Below are 18,865 nucleotides of genomic sequence, written 5' to 3' on the forward strand. Positions count from 1 at the left end.
TTCAACTAGAGCATGTGCCCTGACCAGGAATCAAACCCTGACCTCCTGGGTCATAGGTGGATGCTCAACCAATGAGCCACACTGGCTGAGCAGTGTGGACATCATTATTATCGTGAGCTCTCACCTAGAAGGGCTTACCTCCTGAATAACCTTGTTTAATTACAAGTTTTGCTCTTGCTACTGGCCTCCCTGGTGGCTGGAAATTTGATCAACAGGCTCTCATCAACTCCAAATCCCTGGGCCGAACCTAATTAATGCAAAACGGAGGCCGTGCCACGGTCTCCTAAATAGCCCGGCTGTGATTAGACACTATCAGCTCAGAGGAACATCCCATCTTCCCCCTGCCACCGCCATCGCTGAGCTTCCGTGCTCCTCCACAGTGGCATACAAAAGGCAGGGCACGTGCCCCCCTCGCAGCCCGGCAGCTGCCAGCCTGCCAGCTGTCACAGCGTGCCTTCAGCGGGTGTGTGAAACCCAATAACCTGACCCATTTCTCCTCTGGGGAGAGTGCAACGCAGGATGCCGCGCTGGGAAGCAGGATGCAGGAGGCTCACCGGTGCGAGACTGGCTCTCTGTGCAGACTGTCCGGGTTCTTCCGATCCCCAGAATCGCGGATCTAAAATAAGTGCACCGAGGGCAGTGGCATGATGTTGTGACATTGTTTTCTGCTCGGGTATCATCCCCTTCCTTCCTCTTATTTAATTCTCGCTCCTTTCTCTGCCTATCTCATTCCTCCCAGTCCTGGCCCTGAGGTTTGGCTCTGGGACCACACCCAATGGGGACTGACCCTAAAGTCCCTGTCAGCATCTCAGAAGGTCAGAATCAGTCCATAGACAACATGGGCTGAACAAGCACAGTGTACAAAGGGGAATGCGGCCTGCAAGGAGCGTCTAAGCTAGGCTAGCGAGCAGACCACGAGACTAATAAAGGCAGAATGGGAATAACGCCAGGGGACTGATCTAATTAACCTGGGATCCAAGGATAGACTTCAGAGGGATCCGTGAGCACCCCAGAATTGCTTACATAATTTTATGTATGCAAATATTTTGGGGGTAAGCTCATAGCTGTCATCAGTTTTACCCCAAAAGGTAAAGGGCCTTTTGTACAACCCGGCTTTCGGAAAGAGTGCTCCTTACAACTTGGACCGTCACTCAAGGCTTCACAAGGCGGGAGGCAGCGTGGGAGGGCAAGGCTTCCCAGGAGGCATCGGGGAAAGACTGTTACACTCAGAACCGGAGACCTGGCGCGACCTCGCCTCTCTCAGCCTCGGTAACACGTAAATCTGGGAAATGGCCATAATTGCAGCTTCCCAGAGTGCACAGAGGACCGTGAGCTTTATTGTTATTATCTTTCTGGCTCCCTTTGTATCTCCATACCTCTCGGTGCTGTGCTTGACTCATATCATAGTGGACACTAATCAATATTTGATGAATGTGCGAGTTAACTGAAATAACAAACGTGAGAGGGCTTTGCAAACAGCAGAGCGGGGCCTCAGCAAAAGATCTTTGCTTCTCAGTACGCGTATTCTGTGCTTCGCAAACAGCCTGCATTAAGTGTCTTCTCCCCTTGAAACTGACCCTTCCCCCTGTCATGGGACTCAAAGGGCCAGCCCATCTGACAGAGCGTCTCTGGGCTGGCCAGCTGAGTGATAGCTGTGCCGACAACACTGGCGAGATACGCAGTTGCCTAAGAGCTCGGAGGTGGCCTCACCCTCCAAGGGCTTGGCCTCTCGACCCCAGCCCCTGCTGACACGCACGCACCTGCAGCCCTTCTCTGGCTCCAGGGCGGGCAGACTCCCTGAGCTCCTTTGCTGTCCTCGTTGGCACTGGCAGGGGTGGGAGGCACGTCGAGGAAGGGGCATGGCAGGCCTCTGCTGGGACTCCTAGCGCGGAAGCAGGACCACTAATTGCATCCCCTCTGTGGCTTCTCCGGACGGTAGAGACAATCGAGTGCTCCTTTGTGGAACATTGTTTGTATCTCCAACCTCCTACCCACAACTTCCCGTCCATGCCCATGCCAGGAGAGAACGGGTCTTCTCTCCGCGTTCTCTCTCCCGTGTGTCGCCCACCAGACAAATGACTCATCCACGTTGCCATGACCCTCCAAGGATCGTGGGCCGGTGGGAGTGGGAGGGACTTTTAACAGGCGTTGGTTGACGGGACCAGCGTCCTCAGAACAAGTGAGGAGAGACAGGTGCCTTCTCGTCCACCAGTTCTCCCCGCAGGTGCAGCTGAGGGAGCAGCGGTAGAAGCTCCGGCTGAGGAGGAGGAGCCTGTGTTCCGGACCTTCCACGTGGGGATGCGGGGCTTGCCACCCATCACTCTGAGCTTCAGAAATCAGGGTGGTGCCAGCATGACCTCTCAGGGTCATTGTGATCATGAAAATGGATGATGATGCTTCAAGTGGCATAAAGTTGTTCACACCTGTTATTACTCACGCATAGTGAGCGCACCAGGACGGACGTGCAGAGCCCTCATCAAGTGCGGCACTTCCCCTAATGCAATCCCCACAACAGCCCTCCCTACAGGATTGGGTTGTTTTGCCGGTTTTATGGGTGAGGAATCGGAGGCTCCGAAGGGTAAAGAACTTGCCCAGAGCCACCCAGCTAATGTGTGTTCGAGCCTGCACTTAAGTCCAGGCCCACTTCCACCTCCACCAGCTCACGATGCTTCTCTCCTGCATGCCGTTGCGCTGTCTCTTAAAATTCTTGCAGACTCCTCTGGCCTTCACCACCTGAACCCACCCTCTCACCGGAACCCTTCGTGCTAGAACTCTCGCTGGAGTTTCTTGTTTGCTTACTGCTTGGGCTTCGGATGTTCTTCTTGGCCCTGCTGTCAGCTTACCTGCCCTGACCTCTAAGCACGGGGCGCACCAACACTGACCGAGCACCTTTCTGGAAGCAGGCACCTGGGCTTGTGAATCGAGGGGGAAAGGCCATTCCCTTCCCTTCCCCGGGCTCTGGGACGTCTCTGCCCATATGAAAGCCATCGCCTCAGCCCTGACTGTCCAGGGAGGAGGAGCGCCCACATTTCATTGTTGATCCCCCCTCTGGAAATCACTAGGCATGATTTCCCAGGCAGACCCTTCAGAGAAACAGCGATGCTTCAGATCTTCAACTTGGCAACTAGGAGTGAGGCAGAGATGGGAAAAGGAGATAGAGGGACTTGCCTCACTTCGCTTAGTGAGTGGGTCATGGAAGGGAAAACTTATGTCATCAGTCCCTGTGTGTCCTTGGGCACCAGGCACCTCTGGGTGGTTGCTATGCTGGCTGAGCATTGGCTGTGGGCTGGGCATAGGGCAGGCCCTTGGAGGGCTGTCACTCAGAGTACCCCACCGCCTGGCACCTCACTCCCAGACCCATGTCCTGACCCTACCTAATGGTCAGAGAAGGTGCTACAGGGCAACTCCTCACTCGGGGGTCCTACCTGAGAAGCTGGTCCCGGGGCACCCACTCCCCAGGTGGGTCTCTTCTTGGGGAGATGCATTCACAGATGCTACCAGCTCCCCCAGCATCAGGCATCTCCCCTACAATTAGGCAAGAGATAAATCAAAGCCCAGTGTGGCTGATGACATTCAGGAGCCAGTGGTGACCCCTGCCACACATATAAATCCCAGCGGGCTGGCCGGGGCCTTTGTCTGGGCAGGAGAGCTCAGGACTATCTGGCCCTCTTTGCTGATGTATGGAGTCACTGACTGTCGGGGTGTTTACGAACGGTTATCACCTCAATGCTGCGGCCATTATCAGAGGCAGGGCCGCCTGCCGGGGCCAGGGCTCGCACCCTCTCTATTACCACCTGTCATTGGCAGGGAGTGTGCGCTGACGCTGCCCAGTCCCGGCTGCCGCGGGGAGATAGTTTCTGACGGCTGATCAAAGAGGAGCAGCAAGGCCTGATAAAGAGTGTGCGTCGCGTGTACTTTTAACTCGGGGAACATTGGCATTTGCATTTTCCCCCCATCTTCCTGGTGCTGGCAGGAACCGAGCCCAATAAATGCCGTGGATTCGGTTACCTAATCACCGGGGAAATGGCATGTGCTTAAAGCAACAGAGCAGGACTGTAATCTCTTTCCAAGAGAGAGTGGATGAAATAAGCTTTCACAGAAGACTCGCCGTATAATAAAGCAGAATAATTTAAATGGGGACTTTGAAGTGAGCTTGCGTTAGAAGCTGGCCCTGGCCCTCGGCAGGGCATCGTGTACGTTTTGGAATGTGGGAGCAGCTTCAGATTAAGGGGAGATCTTTGCTGAAGGTGCTGTCACCCAACCCTTGCTGGCATCCCCCAAATGGGGCCCCAGGTGTGCTCAGCCTTTGGCGGCTGGGAGGCGATGGCCATGGAGCAGAATGAGTTCTCCAAACATCAGAGATCTCAGTTATTTTATTTATATTTCTCAATTACAGTTTACATTCAGTAGCATTTTGTATTAGTGTCAGGTACACAGCATAGTGGTTAGACAATCATATACTTTATTTTTATTTATTTATTTACTAGAGGCCCAGTGCACAAAATTCGTGCACAGATAGGGTCGCTATGCCTGGCCGGTGATCAGGGCTGATCTGTGGGGCCCCCGCTGGCACCCGCCTTGGCCAGCCTGGCACCACCTGCTCACCGGCCCTGCCCCCCCGCCTCCACTGCCAGTCACCTCCCTCTGCAGGGTGACCTGCAGGGGAATGGGGAGGGGGGGGCTCGCTGGCACCCGCCTTGTCTGGCCTGGGGTCTGCGGGGGGTGGGGGGGGCAGATCCTGCATTGAGCGTCTGCCCCCTGGTGGTCAGTGCACGTCATAGCGACCGGTCATTCTGCCGGTTCTGCTGTTCAGTCGATTTGCCTATTAGGCTTTTATTATATAGGGTATCTTTATTTTAATTTATCTTTATTGTTGAAAGTATTACAGATGTCTCCTTTGTTTGTTTGTTTTTCCCACTGACCCCCTCCACCCCACCCCTGCCCCTCTGGGCTTCATCACTCCACTGTCTGTGTCCATGGGCTGTGTGTATATGTGTATAAGTTCCCCAGTTAATCACTCCCCACCCCACATCCCACCCTCATCTTCCCCCTGAAATTTGTCCGTCTATTCCAGGCTTCTATTTCTCTGCATCTATTTTGTTCATCATTAGATTCCATATGTGAGTAAGATCATGTGATAAAGACAATCCTATCCTTTACCCAGTGTTCCCCCTGATATTTCCAGGACCCACCTGGCACCACATTTAGTTGTTACATGGTAATAACAGATATCTGAGTTCTTGAACCAGGTTGCCCACAAACGTGCTGTTGGATTTGGGGCCATAACTTCTCTGAAGTTCAAATGTAAAATGAGGAGGTGTGGTATGGGATATAGTGGTTTAGAAAGTTTAAGTTTACGCTTTATAACTCCTGTTTTAAATGAATCTTAAGGGAAGCTGTATTGTATCAAACAGAGACAAGTAGAGGTGTTTTGGTTGAACCTGGGAAGGAGGTTCGCTGCCCTTGACCTAGTCCCTAGGCCTGGCCAACGATCAGGGCTGATCTGTGGAACCCCCTAGTCCCTGAAGCCGTTCCTAGAGACTTCAGAAGGACCCTGTCGCTGCTCAGAAAACAGTTGAAAAACCACTCACCCAGCGACATCATAGAGGTCATTTCCTGGAGGTCTACACTTTGACCAGTGGCATAGCTGCTGCTTTCTGTCCTACACATTCATGGTGTGTGTGTGTGTGTGTGTGTGTGTGTGTGTGTGTGTTAATTAATTTTTAAGAGAGAAGCATTGACTCATTGTTGATGCACTTATTGATGCACTCATTGGTTGGTTCTTGTATGTGCCCTGACTGGGGATCGAACCTGCGACCTTGATGTATCAGGTCGATGCTCTAATCAACCCAGCTACCTGTCCAGGCCCCACGTTCGTGGTTTGTAGTGCTCTCTCCTCCGTCTGTCCTGGAGAAGAGCTAACTGGCCCCTGGACAGGGCAGGGAGCTGGTGGTGGGTAGACAAATAGAAGGGGCTCTGCCAGCGTGGACTCAGTGTGCCATGTCCCTGTGCTGCAGGTACCTTTGACCGGAGCGTGACCCTGCTGGAGGTGTGCGGGAGCTGGCCCGAGGGCTTCGGGCTGCGGCACATGTCCTCCATGGAGCACACCGAGGAGGGCCTGCGGGAGCGGCTCGCCGACGCCATGGCCGAGTCGCCCAGCCGGGACGTGGTGGGATCCGGAACAGGTAACGTGGCATCACGCTCCTCGCCTGACTTGGTCACGACTGGCACCTGCTGGTGTGGAGCTTCTTTGGCGGGAGAGGGTGTGTGTTGGTTTTAACTGCTTGTTTCTTTAGTTAGCTCTCTGATTGCTGCCCCTGGGGAAGCTTCCAGGGATGGGAAACCCTGTGGAAAGGGGAGTTCCCTGTGGAACGGACCCGTCCTTGGTGGAATAATTCATACAAAAAATTGTCATGAACGTAGTATTCTCTAAGTGGCTCCCAGAAGGGCACCTTCTCCAGGGGAAGGGACCACGTTGGCATCTCGGAGGTTTTCAGCAGCCCTTTGGCACTGAGCACTTAGGCCGCACCCCTGCTCCTGCCACGCTGGAGGCTTCCCAGAATGGCAGGTATGGGGGCGGGGCCTGCCACCTGGTGGGGGGGAGCAGGAATGAAGCAGGCAGGGATGGTTTGAGCCCGCCAAGCAGTTTCCTCTTATGCTGCCTTTCACCCTTGTCTTGCCTCTGAGAGAGCCCAGCAACAGGCCCGGGGTGGCTTCCCGCATCTGTAGAGCAGGCAGAAGACATCCTTAGGTGATGGGTGAGCGCTGCCCCAGCAAGCAGGTGTACACATGCACGCACACACACGTGCACGTGCACACACACAGAGAGCACGCACTTAGGAAAGACCTCCATCTCCACACGGTCACAGGACAGCCTGCCCTCTTTGTCCAAAGCACCTCCTCATTCTGGGTAACTGTGCTGTTCGTGGCTGCGGTAGCCCAGCCTTTATGCCTGAAAAAGACTGCCCCACAGGCTGCTTCCCAGCTTCCTGAGCTCAGCGGGAACGCGTACAGGGGTCACGCAGGTCCCGGCAGCAGGCCCTCCCACTCCTGCTTTCCTTTACTGTGAACTGCCCCGTCCCTGCTCCCCACGCTCCCTGGAGAGAGGATCCCAGAGAGGAGGAACTTACAACCCTGGGGCAGGGACCAGGACCAGCGAGGTGTTGAGGGTCCAACTACTTGGGCCGGGCTTGAAACGCCTGACGCACGTTATCCCACAGTCTCACTTCCCGGCGGATCCTCCGGGACATTTGGGTACCGGGGGTCAGCAGTTAAGCTTTTCTCGCTCTTCTTCCCCCTCCCGTTTAGCCCCTGTGTTCCTGCACAAGGAGGAAAGAGACACTGCACTCATCTCTCTCCCCACAGGGCTAGCGTCGTCCTGCCCATAGTGCTTGTATACTAATTGGCAAAGGAACAGGATGGAGGCAAGAGAGGGCGAGAAGCGGCTTAGCTAGAGGCACCAAGTACCTGCTCAGGCCCGGCAGACGGCCAGCCGTCTCTGAGGCCCAGCATCCTTCCACGCCCCTTCGCCCCTGGAAGGGGAGGACGCTGCCACACCACGTCACGTCCATCCCCTCGTGCAGGTCCAGACACGTGCACACCCTCCCGCTCCCCCCACCAAGAGCTCCCAGCTGTGGCAGCTGCTCACTGTGCCCTTGTTCTCCCACCTGGGCCCACAGGTGAGGGGCAGCTCTGCTCTTGCTGGGGCTTTCACCCCATTTTCCTGGAAAGTTGGCCGAAGCCAGGAACACTTTCCCCTTCTGAACCTCGCTCGGAGCACAGCCTTTCCCCTGAATCTCTGGGGCCCTGGCCGGCCCCAGTTCACATAAACCAGGGCCTGGTGTCCCCAGGGTGACTCCCGGAGCTGCCCTTCCAGGGGCTGGAGCCGCTGTGGGTCGGCTTCCTCTGAAGCCCCTTGGAGCACCTGAGAGCCAGCCAGCAAGCGGATCGGAGGTGCCTGCACTCGGGGTTGGGACTTCAGCCTGGCACAGACAGTCAGAAACTGAGCAAAACTGGCAGCGAGCCATCTGCCAGACAGCTGGGGGCCCCGGGGAGACTCTGTGGCCTTAAGCAGGTTCATGAAATTAAAAAAAGAAATGAGAGAGGAAATTAAAACGGAATGACCCAGGGGTCAAAAAAATAGGAGACGCCCTTTTAAGGCAGAGGGACCGCATGTCCCGCCCCCAGCTGCTACGGAGGGGATCCTTCGGGCCTTCTTGGGCCATGGAAAGGTGCGCTTTATTTTCCAAACACTCTGCCGCGGCGTGCAAGGCCAGCAAGTAAAGCAGAGAGGACGGAAGTTAGCCTGGTTCCCTCTGCCGTTGCTGAGAATCACCTTTCACGGTTTAGAACTGCAGACGAAGCCTGGCCGGCGGGGCAGCCCAGTCTGGACGGGGCAGCGAGCACTCCCATGCCCGTCAGCCTGCTGCCCAGAGAGAGCCGGGGAAATACAGTGCCGTGTGGGGTGGGAATTTCTGGCAAGTCACCCTTGGCCATAGCAGCCTCTCTCAGTCTCTCCCCCCCGCCAACCCTGCTTCTGTGGGGGGCGCACAGGATAGGGGACAGCCAGTGTTTACCTGTCAGGCACCAGAGATGGTGGTTTTAGTGCAGCCACCGGCCTGCTGGCCTCTTACCAAGGTTGCATGGAGCATGCTCTCATGACCCCTGACCCTGCAGCCCAGTATGCCTCGCTCTTCTGCAGGTTTAGCTAGTGACTCGCTGGTAGAGGTTTAACACCCAGCTCTCCACAGGGAAGCGGGAAAAGCCCTGATTTGTAACATTTGGGGATTGCCGTCGTGTAAAAACTCTATGGCCAGTTTCAAGCTATCAACATGTCAGTCGTCTAGCAGAATTCCTGAGAAGGTGACATCAGCTTATTGGTTTATTAATTACCCCAGCACCCCGCCGCCGGTGAGCTGTCCCATAGTGCAACTTGGCTCTCCCCCCCCCGCCCCCAGAACAGCAGAGCCTGTCCAAACCTTACTACGCAGCGTGGTCCACGACCCAGCAGCACCATCTGCACCCAGTTGCTGATCAGAAATGCGGAATCCCAGACCCCACATCGCCCCTCTGGGTCAGCACCCGCATTTAACAAGCCCTTGACGCACGTTCAGCTGTGAGAAAGTCCGTGTCAAAACACGGCGGACCTCTGAGGCAGTGTGAGCTCTGGCCTCCGTGACGGCTGCTGACCACTGAGTCTAATTAGGTCACATGTGCGACTGGCCAGTCCGGCTCTACAATAACCGGCTGGACTGCTTTCTTGCTAATATCATTACCTCCCCGCCACCCCTGTTTACGCTTCCCTTGTCCCCATTCAGCAGAATTCCAAATTGAGGTCAGTCAAACTCTGCTCTCACTGCGGTTGCTGAAGGAAAATCACAGACTGGTCAGATTGGTGCCCCGGCACATGGGTGGCCTCCCCTCTCCGTGAGTCCTGTACGTCCCTACCACCCCCTTCTCCTCGTCTCAGGTTGCACTCATCGTTTGCAGCAGAAACTAGTGCTTGGAGCAGGGTCCAGCCCTTCATGGGTCTGCAGTCACTGCTGAAAGAATGAATTCTCCATTCAGCCTAAGCCCATGGCCGGCAAACTGAGGCTCTCGAGCCACATGCGGCTCTTTGGCCCCTTGAGTGTGGCTCTTCCTAAGCCTTAGGAGTACCCTAATGAAGTTAATAACGTACCTACCTATATACTTTAAGTTTAAAAAATTTGGCTCCTCAAAAGAAATTTCAAACGTTGTACTGTTGATATTTGGCTCTGTTAACTGATGAGTTTGCCGACCACTGGCCTAGACGTTAGCCGTCCCGTGACCACCCCTGCTTGCTGCTGGGGCACCCAGTCTATTTTCGTCCTCTTAATGACTCCCCGGGTCTCTGGTCCTCCAAGAGCTTGTATATTCTTTTTAACTTTTTTTTTTTCATAGAATTGCTAGTTATTTAGTAGGACTTAATGTGCTGTTTATTTAGTGGGGTACATAGCTCAGTCCATCATCTTGAAATCAGTCTCTTTCCTTCTTCACGGACACTATTTCGAACTCTCCTCTCCCAAATCTCTTCCCCACCATCGTGTCTCTCGCTCTCAGAAAATGGCTCGGTGGTGGCCGGCATTGAAGAAACCTCTTGAGTTCCTGCACTCAGACCCTAAATGTCCCTGCAACAGCTTTCCTCTCTCCTCCAGTTCCTGCCCCGAGATCGCCCAACTGCCGCAGCCACTCGCCGGTTTACCTCAACACTGTCAACCAAGTCCCTGCAGCCCAGACCGGCCCTGTGCACACGCCCTGTGACCTTGATCTTGCTTTCCCATGCTCTCCTGGCTTGATGTCTGCCTCGGGCCACTTCTCAATTCCTGCCCTGGGTTTTCCTCATCTTCAGCCTCAGTGTATTTCTCGAGGCCTCTCTCGGCCTCTTTTCCCTCCGTCAGTACAGGGCATCTCCACTGCTCCTGTGGCTGCTAATGCCATCTACAAACTGATCACTTCCAAGTAAGCTCCCAGTTGGCTCTCTCTCCTGGTCTCCAGTACCACCTAGACCAGCGGTTATCAACCTGTGGGTCTCGACCCCTTTGGGGGTCGAACGACCCTTTCACAGGGGTCACCTAAGACTATCGGAAAACACATATATAATTACATATTGTTTTGTGATTAATCACTATGCTTTAATTATGTTCAATTTGTAACAGTGAAATTGGGGGTCACCACAACATGAGGAACTGTATTAAAGGGTCGCGGCATTAGGAAGGTTGAGAACCACTGATCTAAACAGTCACCCACTGACATCTCTGCATCCACAGCTTGAACCGCTCTCCCCTGCCCTGTCCTTCTCCTGGGCTCGCCCACCTCATTGTGTCCAAAGCCTTCGCGACCAGCCGCTGCCCTCTCTCCGGCCAAGCCGAGCTCCCCGAGGGTCTCCGAGCACACGTGTCCTCTCCACCTGCCCGGCCTCTGCACATACCTCTCCCTGGGCCTGGAATGCCGGCTCCCGCAGCCCCCTCCTCTCCCTCTCACCCCCCTCAAAATAGCTTGACTAATTCCTGCTTAGCAGACATTCCTTTCAAAATTGCCTTTTGTAGAAAAGTAGAATTTTTTAAATAAGCAAAACATTGACTTTTTCCAATTGTTTTGTGTCTAGGTAAAGATATAACCGAATATCCCAAAAAAATTTTAATAAACACCTGGATACATATCAAGCACATTTTCTCTTTAGACGTTAACTCTTTCCATCGCTATTTAGCTACACCTTGCCTTTGTCTTCTGCTCTCTCTGACGTCCAACAACAAGAGCCCCACACCTCACACACAGGGCCCTGGTCAGCTGTTTAGAGTGTTCCTGAGCGTCTGTGTTGCAGGCCGCCTCCTTTTGCTGCTGTTGACTTAGGAGCTCACTAAGTCGGTTCTCAAGGTCAAGGAGGACTGTCTCTCCCCTGTGGCTGTGGCTGTGGCTTCCTGCAGTCCTGGGAACCCTGCTCATTCTCCTTTAGGCTTCGTCTTTTCTGTCTGCCGTCTCTTTAACACACTCTCTTCTAACCCAGAGGCAGTTCCTCGTGGGGATCACACTGTGGGCTCAACCTTGGCCTCCTACCTGCTGTCATAAATACATTTATTTCCTTACCCAGATATAGAAAACTTTCACAAGACAATATTATATAAGCAATGCATTCTGGTACTTTCTATTTTATTTCTTTTTTATTGAGATGTCACAAACAGCTAACGTGATTTCACAATACGGGTACATTGATGAATCACTATCTACAGTTGGGAAACCAGTACTCGAGTTTGTTCTGCTGAATCCTCTGAGCTTTCCTCTATGTGCATTAGTTCCTCAGCAGAAAAGTCTGTGAGGTTCTTTTCGACTAAAGCTCTTCCAAAGTTTTGTCAGAAAAGTCTTTTACTTACTGAGAGGGTGTGAATTTTTTCCTCCTTAACAGTAAAAGCACGTTTTGAACATTATACGCAGTTGCTTAAGTGGTCAAGATTTCAATAAGTTGGTGAACAAATATCTGTTGATTGCCTATATTCTGCAAAAGATAAGCTAAAAGCACGGTGTGTGTGTGTGTGTGTGTGTGTGTGTGTGTGTAGGAATTCCAGACTGTAGGAATTAAGCTCTCAACAAACGTTAGCTAGCGTTACGGGGTTGACCAGATGTGCACGCGGTGTGTGGGCCCCTATCCCACCTCTGGACTAGCTCCTCGGATGGGCCGTGGAGCGCCTGCTTGCCCCGGCTGAGGGCCTGGACAGTTTCCTGCCAGAACACTTCCCGGGGGGCTTATCATCACCCCTTCCCATCGCAAGGTGCCACCGGACCAGGCGGCAGCCATGGCCGGCATCAGGGCAGTGGATTCATTCTCTTATCTTGTAGACGCCCCTCCTCTCAGGCAGACGCTGTCGTCCAAGCAACGTAGCCAGTCACTTAGGTCCCTGTCTCCGCTTCACCTGTCGGCCCTGGAATTCTCCTTCTGCGGGGCCTTCACAGGGAACTGTCCGTGTCTCCCCTCAGTGAGCTCCTCGTGGGCCCACACATCTGTGGCTGCGGCAGGCAGGCTGACTCCCTCCGCACCGCACCGGGGTGGGCGTATCAGGAAGAAGTAAGACTCGGTTCCCACCCTCAAACAGACTAAGTGCTGAGCTGTGGGTCGGCTCCTCCTGCTCCCCTTGCCACTGCCCTGGGGGCCCCCACCTGACCGAGCCGGGCCAAGCAGAAAGCCATGGGCCCCCGGCCCACAGCCCGTGCTCCTTCCGGGACTTGGCGGCAAAAACTCGCCGGTAACAGACACCACAGTGGCTGGGGGTGGAGAGGAGAGCGTGAGCCCCAGAGGAACATGAGCACCAGACGCAGAACCCAGTGCCCCCCTCCCTCTCACCCCCGCCCGCCCATGGGCCACAGCACCCCGCTCGCTCGGAGCAGAAGGGAGCAGCTGCTCCTGGGGGTGGTGGGTGGCATTGTTGGTGTTGCTATTTGTGTCTCAGTTCAGTGTCCGACTGCCTGTCCCAGCTACTGTCACGGGTAGGAAAGGCCAGGTTGGAGGTTCCGCGCGGCTCCCAGCCCCCGGCTCCTGCCACTGAGAAGAAGGTCTTGTTCTGTGTCCTTTCCCGTGGGGCCAGAAGTCCCCACCAGGAAGGGGAAGCCTGTGACCTTGGGAGGCTCCTTTCCCTTCCTCGGTTCACTTTATTCTCTAGCTCCGTGGGCCAGGGAAACCAGCACATCTGGTAAATGTTTACCGATTGCACCTGCGGCGTCCCGGCCCCTGGACCACTGTGCTAAGCACTCTGTCCGTGTCACCCCCTCTACTCCTCTCAGCTGGAGAACAACGGCCACCTCCTCCCACGTGGCTCCTGTGCTTTGCTCCACGCTGGCCACGGCCACGTCCCTGATCAGATCATCACTGCTGGGGAGACACTCCTGTCTCCAGTTCACAAAGAAGACCCAGTGAAAGATTGGCAGTAAGATCCTCACTACCAGCTACTGGATTAACCTGAGAAATCCAGGAAGAGTTTCTAGTTCTTAAATCCCATCAGTCTCACCTGGGCAGAAGGGCATAGTAGTCACGTCCACCCTTTATTCAAAATAGGAGGGGTCCCCAGAAGGGAGGGGGTGCTCACTCGTAGGGCCCCCCTGACCGTCGGCCCATTTCCCTGCTCACAGGTACCCAGGCCCACATATTGCAGCCCAGGCTCCTTTCAAGTCCCTCACAGGCCGTCCTCGCCCACCCGACCTCCCACTTCCCCGTCCACAAGAACCCTTACTCACATTTCCCCACCACCACCTTCACGCAGACATCCTCACCCCAGCGCCCGCCCTGCTCACCTGGCTCTGCTGAAGTGCCTGCTCCCGCCCCCTCTGCTCAGTCACCTGCTTAGACCAAGCTCAAACCTCAGCTCCTCTGGGAAGCTTTCTCTGGCCATGCAGCCGCCACATGCTCTCTCGGTCTCTGCTGAGCTTCTGCACCACCTCCTGCGGACACTTGGCCCCGGGCAAATAGCAGACATTGCCTTTTCCATTAACTGGCAATGGCTGATTCCCTCCTACATGCCACTGGGGGAGGCCCAGCTCTGGTGGTCCCTCGGCCCCTCCCTCAGCCCCACTGCCCATGCAGTGATCTTCCCTAACCCCCTTCCAGATTCTGGGACCGTCTTTGTTACCTCTAACCACCAGCCTCCTCCCTGCCCAGCGTCCAGCGTCCAGCGTCCAGCTCGGGGAGGAGAGCCAACCTGAGCCCCAGTTAATGTTTGTTGAATGACTGGATGGGGTTTTCTGGCTCCTGAGAGGTCGATGAAGCCAGCCAGAGCCCTGGGCAAAATCACTGTGTGTAAAAGACACACTGGTTCCTTTCAGGCAGTTCTCAACTCTGATTCCAGGTTAATAGTGTCTCTCTCTCTCTCTCTCTCTCTCTCTCTCTCTCTCTCTCTCTCTCTCTCATTCTCCTCTGCACATCTTGTAGTTGCCCAAAGTCTACTTTGAACTCTTTAACCAAAACATGCTGATTTCTGTCTACAAGGAGCATGTGCCCCTGTGACTTCATTGGTGCCTTCAGAGTCCCCTTTCCAGGGGTTGCCCCAACCCAGAAGCAGGGATTCCTGTAGAAAATGTCTAGGCCTGGACACAAGGGTGGGGAGGGCCGGTGGGACCCCCCAGATAAGGGCCCTCCTCCGGAGACATTAAGGTAGGTAAATGGTTAACAAAGGGGAGGATTTCTCTCTGATCCTCCTCCTCTGCCAGGGAATTCACCTTTACCCGCTGACCTTTCTGTGAGGGCTGAGATCTGAACAAAGTTGCGCACAGTCATGGATGGGTAAATACCCATCGTTCATTTGTGCCCCTGCCTCTGCCCCCTGCCTCCTCAGAGACGGTCTGAGGTATGCGGACCACCCCCTAGATTGGATGGCTGGTAGCAGAGGAAAGACACACGTACACACAGAAAATGAAAGTTGGACCCTCTGACCCCTTAGGAATCCAGGGCCTCAGCTTTAAAGCAAGGAGAACGGTGCACAGAGGAGGCCAAGCCATGCCAGTCCGGTCGAATTGAACAGGAGGCATTTCCGAGCATGCATAGCAGATCTTGGGCGATGTCTTCCCGTCCACTCTCTTTCTATCCCAGCCCTGCCCCAGGGACCTGCAGGCCCCTGCAGTAGACATCTATACATTTACCGGCAGAGTCCCCCGGCCCCAGGCTTCTCCCACCTCCCCGATCCCCCCACATGTTTTATTTTGTGCAGCTCGATAGCTTGCTATTCCACCCCTCCGAGGGCTTCATTGAGTTTGGGGAGAACCGACATCCAGTTGTTGATTTGTTTGGGATGACTTTTTCCATTCTGGGCCCCTGTGCTCACGTGACTGGCACGGCCCATCCTCCCAGGGCCGGCGTCACATCTCCACTGGGATGGGTGTGGCTGGCACAGGCCTGGGGCAGTGGGGGAAGCTAAGCCTACCAGCGCCCCCGCCTCCATCTGGGCAGGGGCTGGCACTCAGAAGGCTTGGAGAGTCTTTGGTTTCATACTTTATTCATCCCATGAGCCACTAGGAGCTGAGCTGCCTAGGAGCATACGGTTGGCGCATTTGAGCACATCTCCACGAGCCTCCTCTCAGCAGCCCAGCCACCCAGCCCCTCTGAACTTCAGGCCTGGCTTCTACACCCAAGAGGGGGGAGAAAACCTGAGGGGCTGCCCAAGATGCTGGCTCTGCCTCCACATCCTCGCTGCTCCCCGCCCTGTGCGGCAGGCGGGACTGTGGGCACGCGGGCGGCAGGCGTGGGAGGAAGAGGAGAGGGAGGGATGACAGCAGTTGGACCCGGTGAGAATATGTGGACCCCTCCATGCGCTGTGCCTTGGGGACAGACCACGAACACCCCCTGCCAAGCTCTCAGTGGTCAAACCAGATTCTGATGTCGTCCCCTCCCCCCCTTCGGTCTCGGCGCTTGCTGCTCTCTTCAAGGTCCGATATTTAAAGAAATATTTTATTTCCAATACAGACACAGCCCTTGATGTAGCAGTAAAAACCAGCACCCCTGAGAGGCACATGGCTGTGAAGTGTGTTGGTATGTAACTTCCCGTCTTTGCCCACGTGCAAGCCTTCGTCCCGCTGCTCCTTCTGTCCCTGGAGAGGTGCCTCCCCGTCCCCCGGTGCTCGGGCTGCAGGAGGCCTTGGCGTGAGGGCGAGAGGTCAGCTCAGGCAGGAGACACCTTCCGGCGATGGGGCTGACGGGCGTGGGATGGGAAGCGTCGCTGGGCCTCACCCAACAAGAGTTGCTTTGAGGATCTCGCTCCCCGCCCCCCACTTTTGAGATGGAAGTCAAATTTTCGGATTCTGCTGTGCAGAGCAGAGAGGTCACTGGGCTCTAATGCATTTACCATTGACTGCCCCTCTTGTAGTGCGTCTATTAGTGAGTAATTTGATTTGTACCTATTCATTTGCAGTCCCTGCAGGAGCCTGGAGCTGGCCCCTCGTATAATTGGTGCTGTCTCTATTTTTACATCATTAGATTAGCCCCGACTCCTGGCCACTTGTTGTCTGCGCTTGTCTGTCCATTTATACAACCTAATGTAACACAAAATTCATTACTGATCACATTACTTTCAACTCTGAAGCCAGCCTTGTGATAAACATTTGGTTAACCCCTTCCTGCCCGCGGGAGGGCTGCGGAGCAAATGCACTTCCACTCGGCAGGCGAATCAATATCTTAATACACCAAAGTGGAATTGCATTTCTAGATTTGTTATTCCTCCTGGAGGAGCAAATGGAAGGGCGCTCGGAGCGAGTGGAGCTGAATAATGAATAGGGCCCCGGCACCAGCAGCCAGTCTGCCCAGGAGCACAAAGGCTCCGCCGGCATCCGCCCGCGTGCTCACCGGGCAGGCGGCACCACGGCCATTAACTGGGGCCTGTGCTTCTCTGCCCAGCACAGAACGTGGGTTCGAGGGCACAGGCTGGGACCCCAACGTGGGCAACAGAGACCTTCCCCCCTCAAACCGCGCCCCCCCCACCACCACCACCACACCATTCTCTTTGCTAGACTTGGCCTAGGATGACTGAACCAGGAACTGGGTTTGTTTCCTTAAAACCTGCTTTACTGGTATGAACGTACCACACACGCGGGCCTGGCACTAATGCCACCAAAAAATCAAATCCACAACTAAGCTAACGTCTGCCCTTTGGAACCAAATGCACCAAGTGCTTTCTGTGGAGAGTAGGATCGGCGATGTCAGAGCTGGTTGGTTCACACCTACTGTGTGTGTGCCTGCTCCCGGCCCTGGTTCTGTGGGAGGGAGGCCGTGAGCAGCACGGGGCTGCACTGGAGCTGGCCTGGCTTCTTAAAGGGACCCCCACAGAGCTCTGTTTAGGCTAGAAGATTCTCCTCTACCCCCACCCTGGCTATCCCTCCCCAGCCCCCATTTGTCTCTGGGTAGCATCCACACCCACTCTAAGTCATTAACTCGCAGGACAGTTTGCTTCCAAAGGAAAAATACCCTGACTTATTAAGAAACTCTCATAAAGCCTGTACTACAGTAATTAGAAAAGTAGGCGTAGAGGAAGTAGAATGGAGCCCATTACTATGAAAGTCATAAATCCTGGAGTAAAAAGAAGCCGTAAACAAGATACTCAGCCGGGAGTGGGAGCTGGAAAGAGCAGCCCGTCCAGGGGCCGTTCTGTTGAGCGGGGCTCCGGCCGCCTCCTGCCGGGACTGCCCCGTGGTCCCTGCTGCTGGTCCCTGGTTCAGAGCCCAACAGGGGTGGTAGTGGGGGGGGGGGCTGCAAGGTGAGATGGCAGAGGTTGGGGGGCGGTGCTCGCCCCACCCTGACTGTGGGAAGCTGCATTTCTCAGGAGGGGCTGCAGAGACTCCAGAATTAGAACCACGTGCTTCCTATTGTGAGGCAGGACAACAGGGCATCTTGGCGGGGTGTGCTCGGTGCCTCTATCCAGGCAGTGGGAGGAGGACACTGGGGTGTCACCAAGGGGAGCCTGTGCAGCCGCTGTCTCCAGTGCACGAACTTGCTCCGTGCTGAGCCTGCAGTGGTGGCCTGAGCTGTCAATCCTCTCGGGTGGGTCAGTGGGACAGTGGGACTGCGTCTCCCCTGGGCCCCGGCCATCAGCTCTAGAAAACAGAGCAGAGTGCGGCCGTGGCCTTTGCCGAAGAGGACAGAGCGGTGACAGGGAGGCTGGTGGAATGAGAGGCTTTGATTCCTTAACCTTGATGGAAAGTGGGGAAAGCCACATCTTACCAAACTCTTCCGCTGCGTCGCAGAGAATGTAATTACGTTCGGACATTCGAATGAGAACCAGATGTGCGCTGGCCCGTGGGGCGCAGCGTCTCCTGCGGTCTGCAGGCCCCTGTGCCGTCTCGCAGCCTCGCAGCCCTCAGGCAGCTCGGCAAGACCCACCTGGGAGCTGGGTGGGGTCGTCGGAGCTTCGAGGCCGGACTTGGGAAATGGGAGGGGCAGGGCCAGCCGCCAGACACCTGGTTCCACGGGACAGCTTCCAAGCCCTGTCTCTTCTTAGCCATGCTGAGTGGGCATGTTGGTGGGGCCTCGCTGGCACCCACCCCGCCCACATGCAGACACACACACAGAGGTCATGCCGCAGCACCTGGCCGGGCATTTTCTCTCACCAAACACAGTGCCAGGCTGCCCAGCCTTGCATCTGCCTCAGAGGGGCGTGTGGTGCCAAGGACCTAGAGCTGGGAAGGGCATTCAGGCCTCCTGGGTGGGGCACACTCCTCTGGGGGCCTCAGCTGCCGACACACCAGAGATGGCAAAGCTCACCTTGTAACCAGGACGCCCCGACCACCAGAGTGGTCTCTACACGTGTGCCCTGCGTGTTCTGCTTCTTAAAGCCCCTTCACATCTTCTTCTCCCCAGAGCCCCACACACCCCACGAGGCTG

General features: G+C 55.3%; 2 protein-coding genes across 6 annotated transcripts in view; one reads left to right on the forward strand and one right to left on the reverse strand.

Moving 5' to 3' along the window:
• Positions 1–18,865, forward strand: part of BCAS3 (breast carcinoma amplified sequence 3) — a 463,383-nt gene that overhangs the window by 435,578 nt on the left and 8,940 nt on the right. For 3 of the 5 annotated variants that reach the window (XM_005858559.2, XM_014531612.1, XM_014531627.1), the window contains 2 exons: positions 6,018–6,185; positions 15,959–16,024. In XM_005858559.2, the coding sequence (XP_005858621.1) occupies positions 6,018–6,185; positions 15,959–16,024 (234 nt within the window). The remainder of the gene's footprint in view (positions 1–6,017; positions 6,186–15,958; positions 16,025–18,865) is intronic. The other 2 variants (XM_014531618.1, XM_014531623.1) reach the window with 1 other exon arrangement.
• Positions 6,194–18,865, reverse strand: part of LOC102251354 — a 28,325-nt gene continuing 15,653 nt past the window's right edge. Inside the window, exon 3 of the mRNA XM_014531643.1 lies at positions 6,194–6,723. The gene's annotated coding sequence lies outside the window, so the exon portion shown is untranslated. The remainder of the gene's footprint in view (positions 6,724–18,865) is intronic.

Source organism: Myotis brandtii, unplaced genomic scaffold, assembly GCF_000412655.1.
Source record: "Myotis brandtii unplaced genomic scaffold, ASM41265v1 scaffold120, whole genome shotgun sequence".
Taxonomy (NCBI): domain Eukaryota; kingdom Metazoa; phylum Chordata; class Mammalia; order Chiroptera; family Vespertilionidae; genus Myotis; species Myotis brandtii.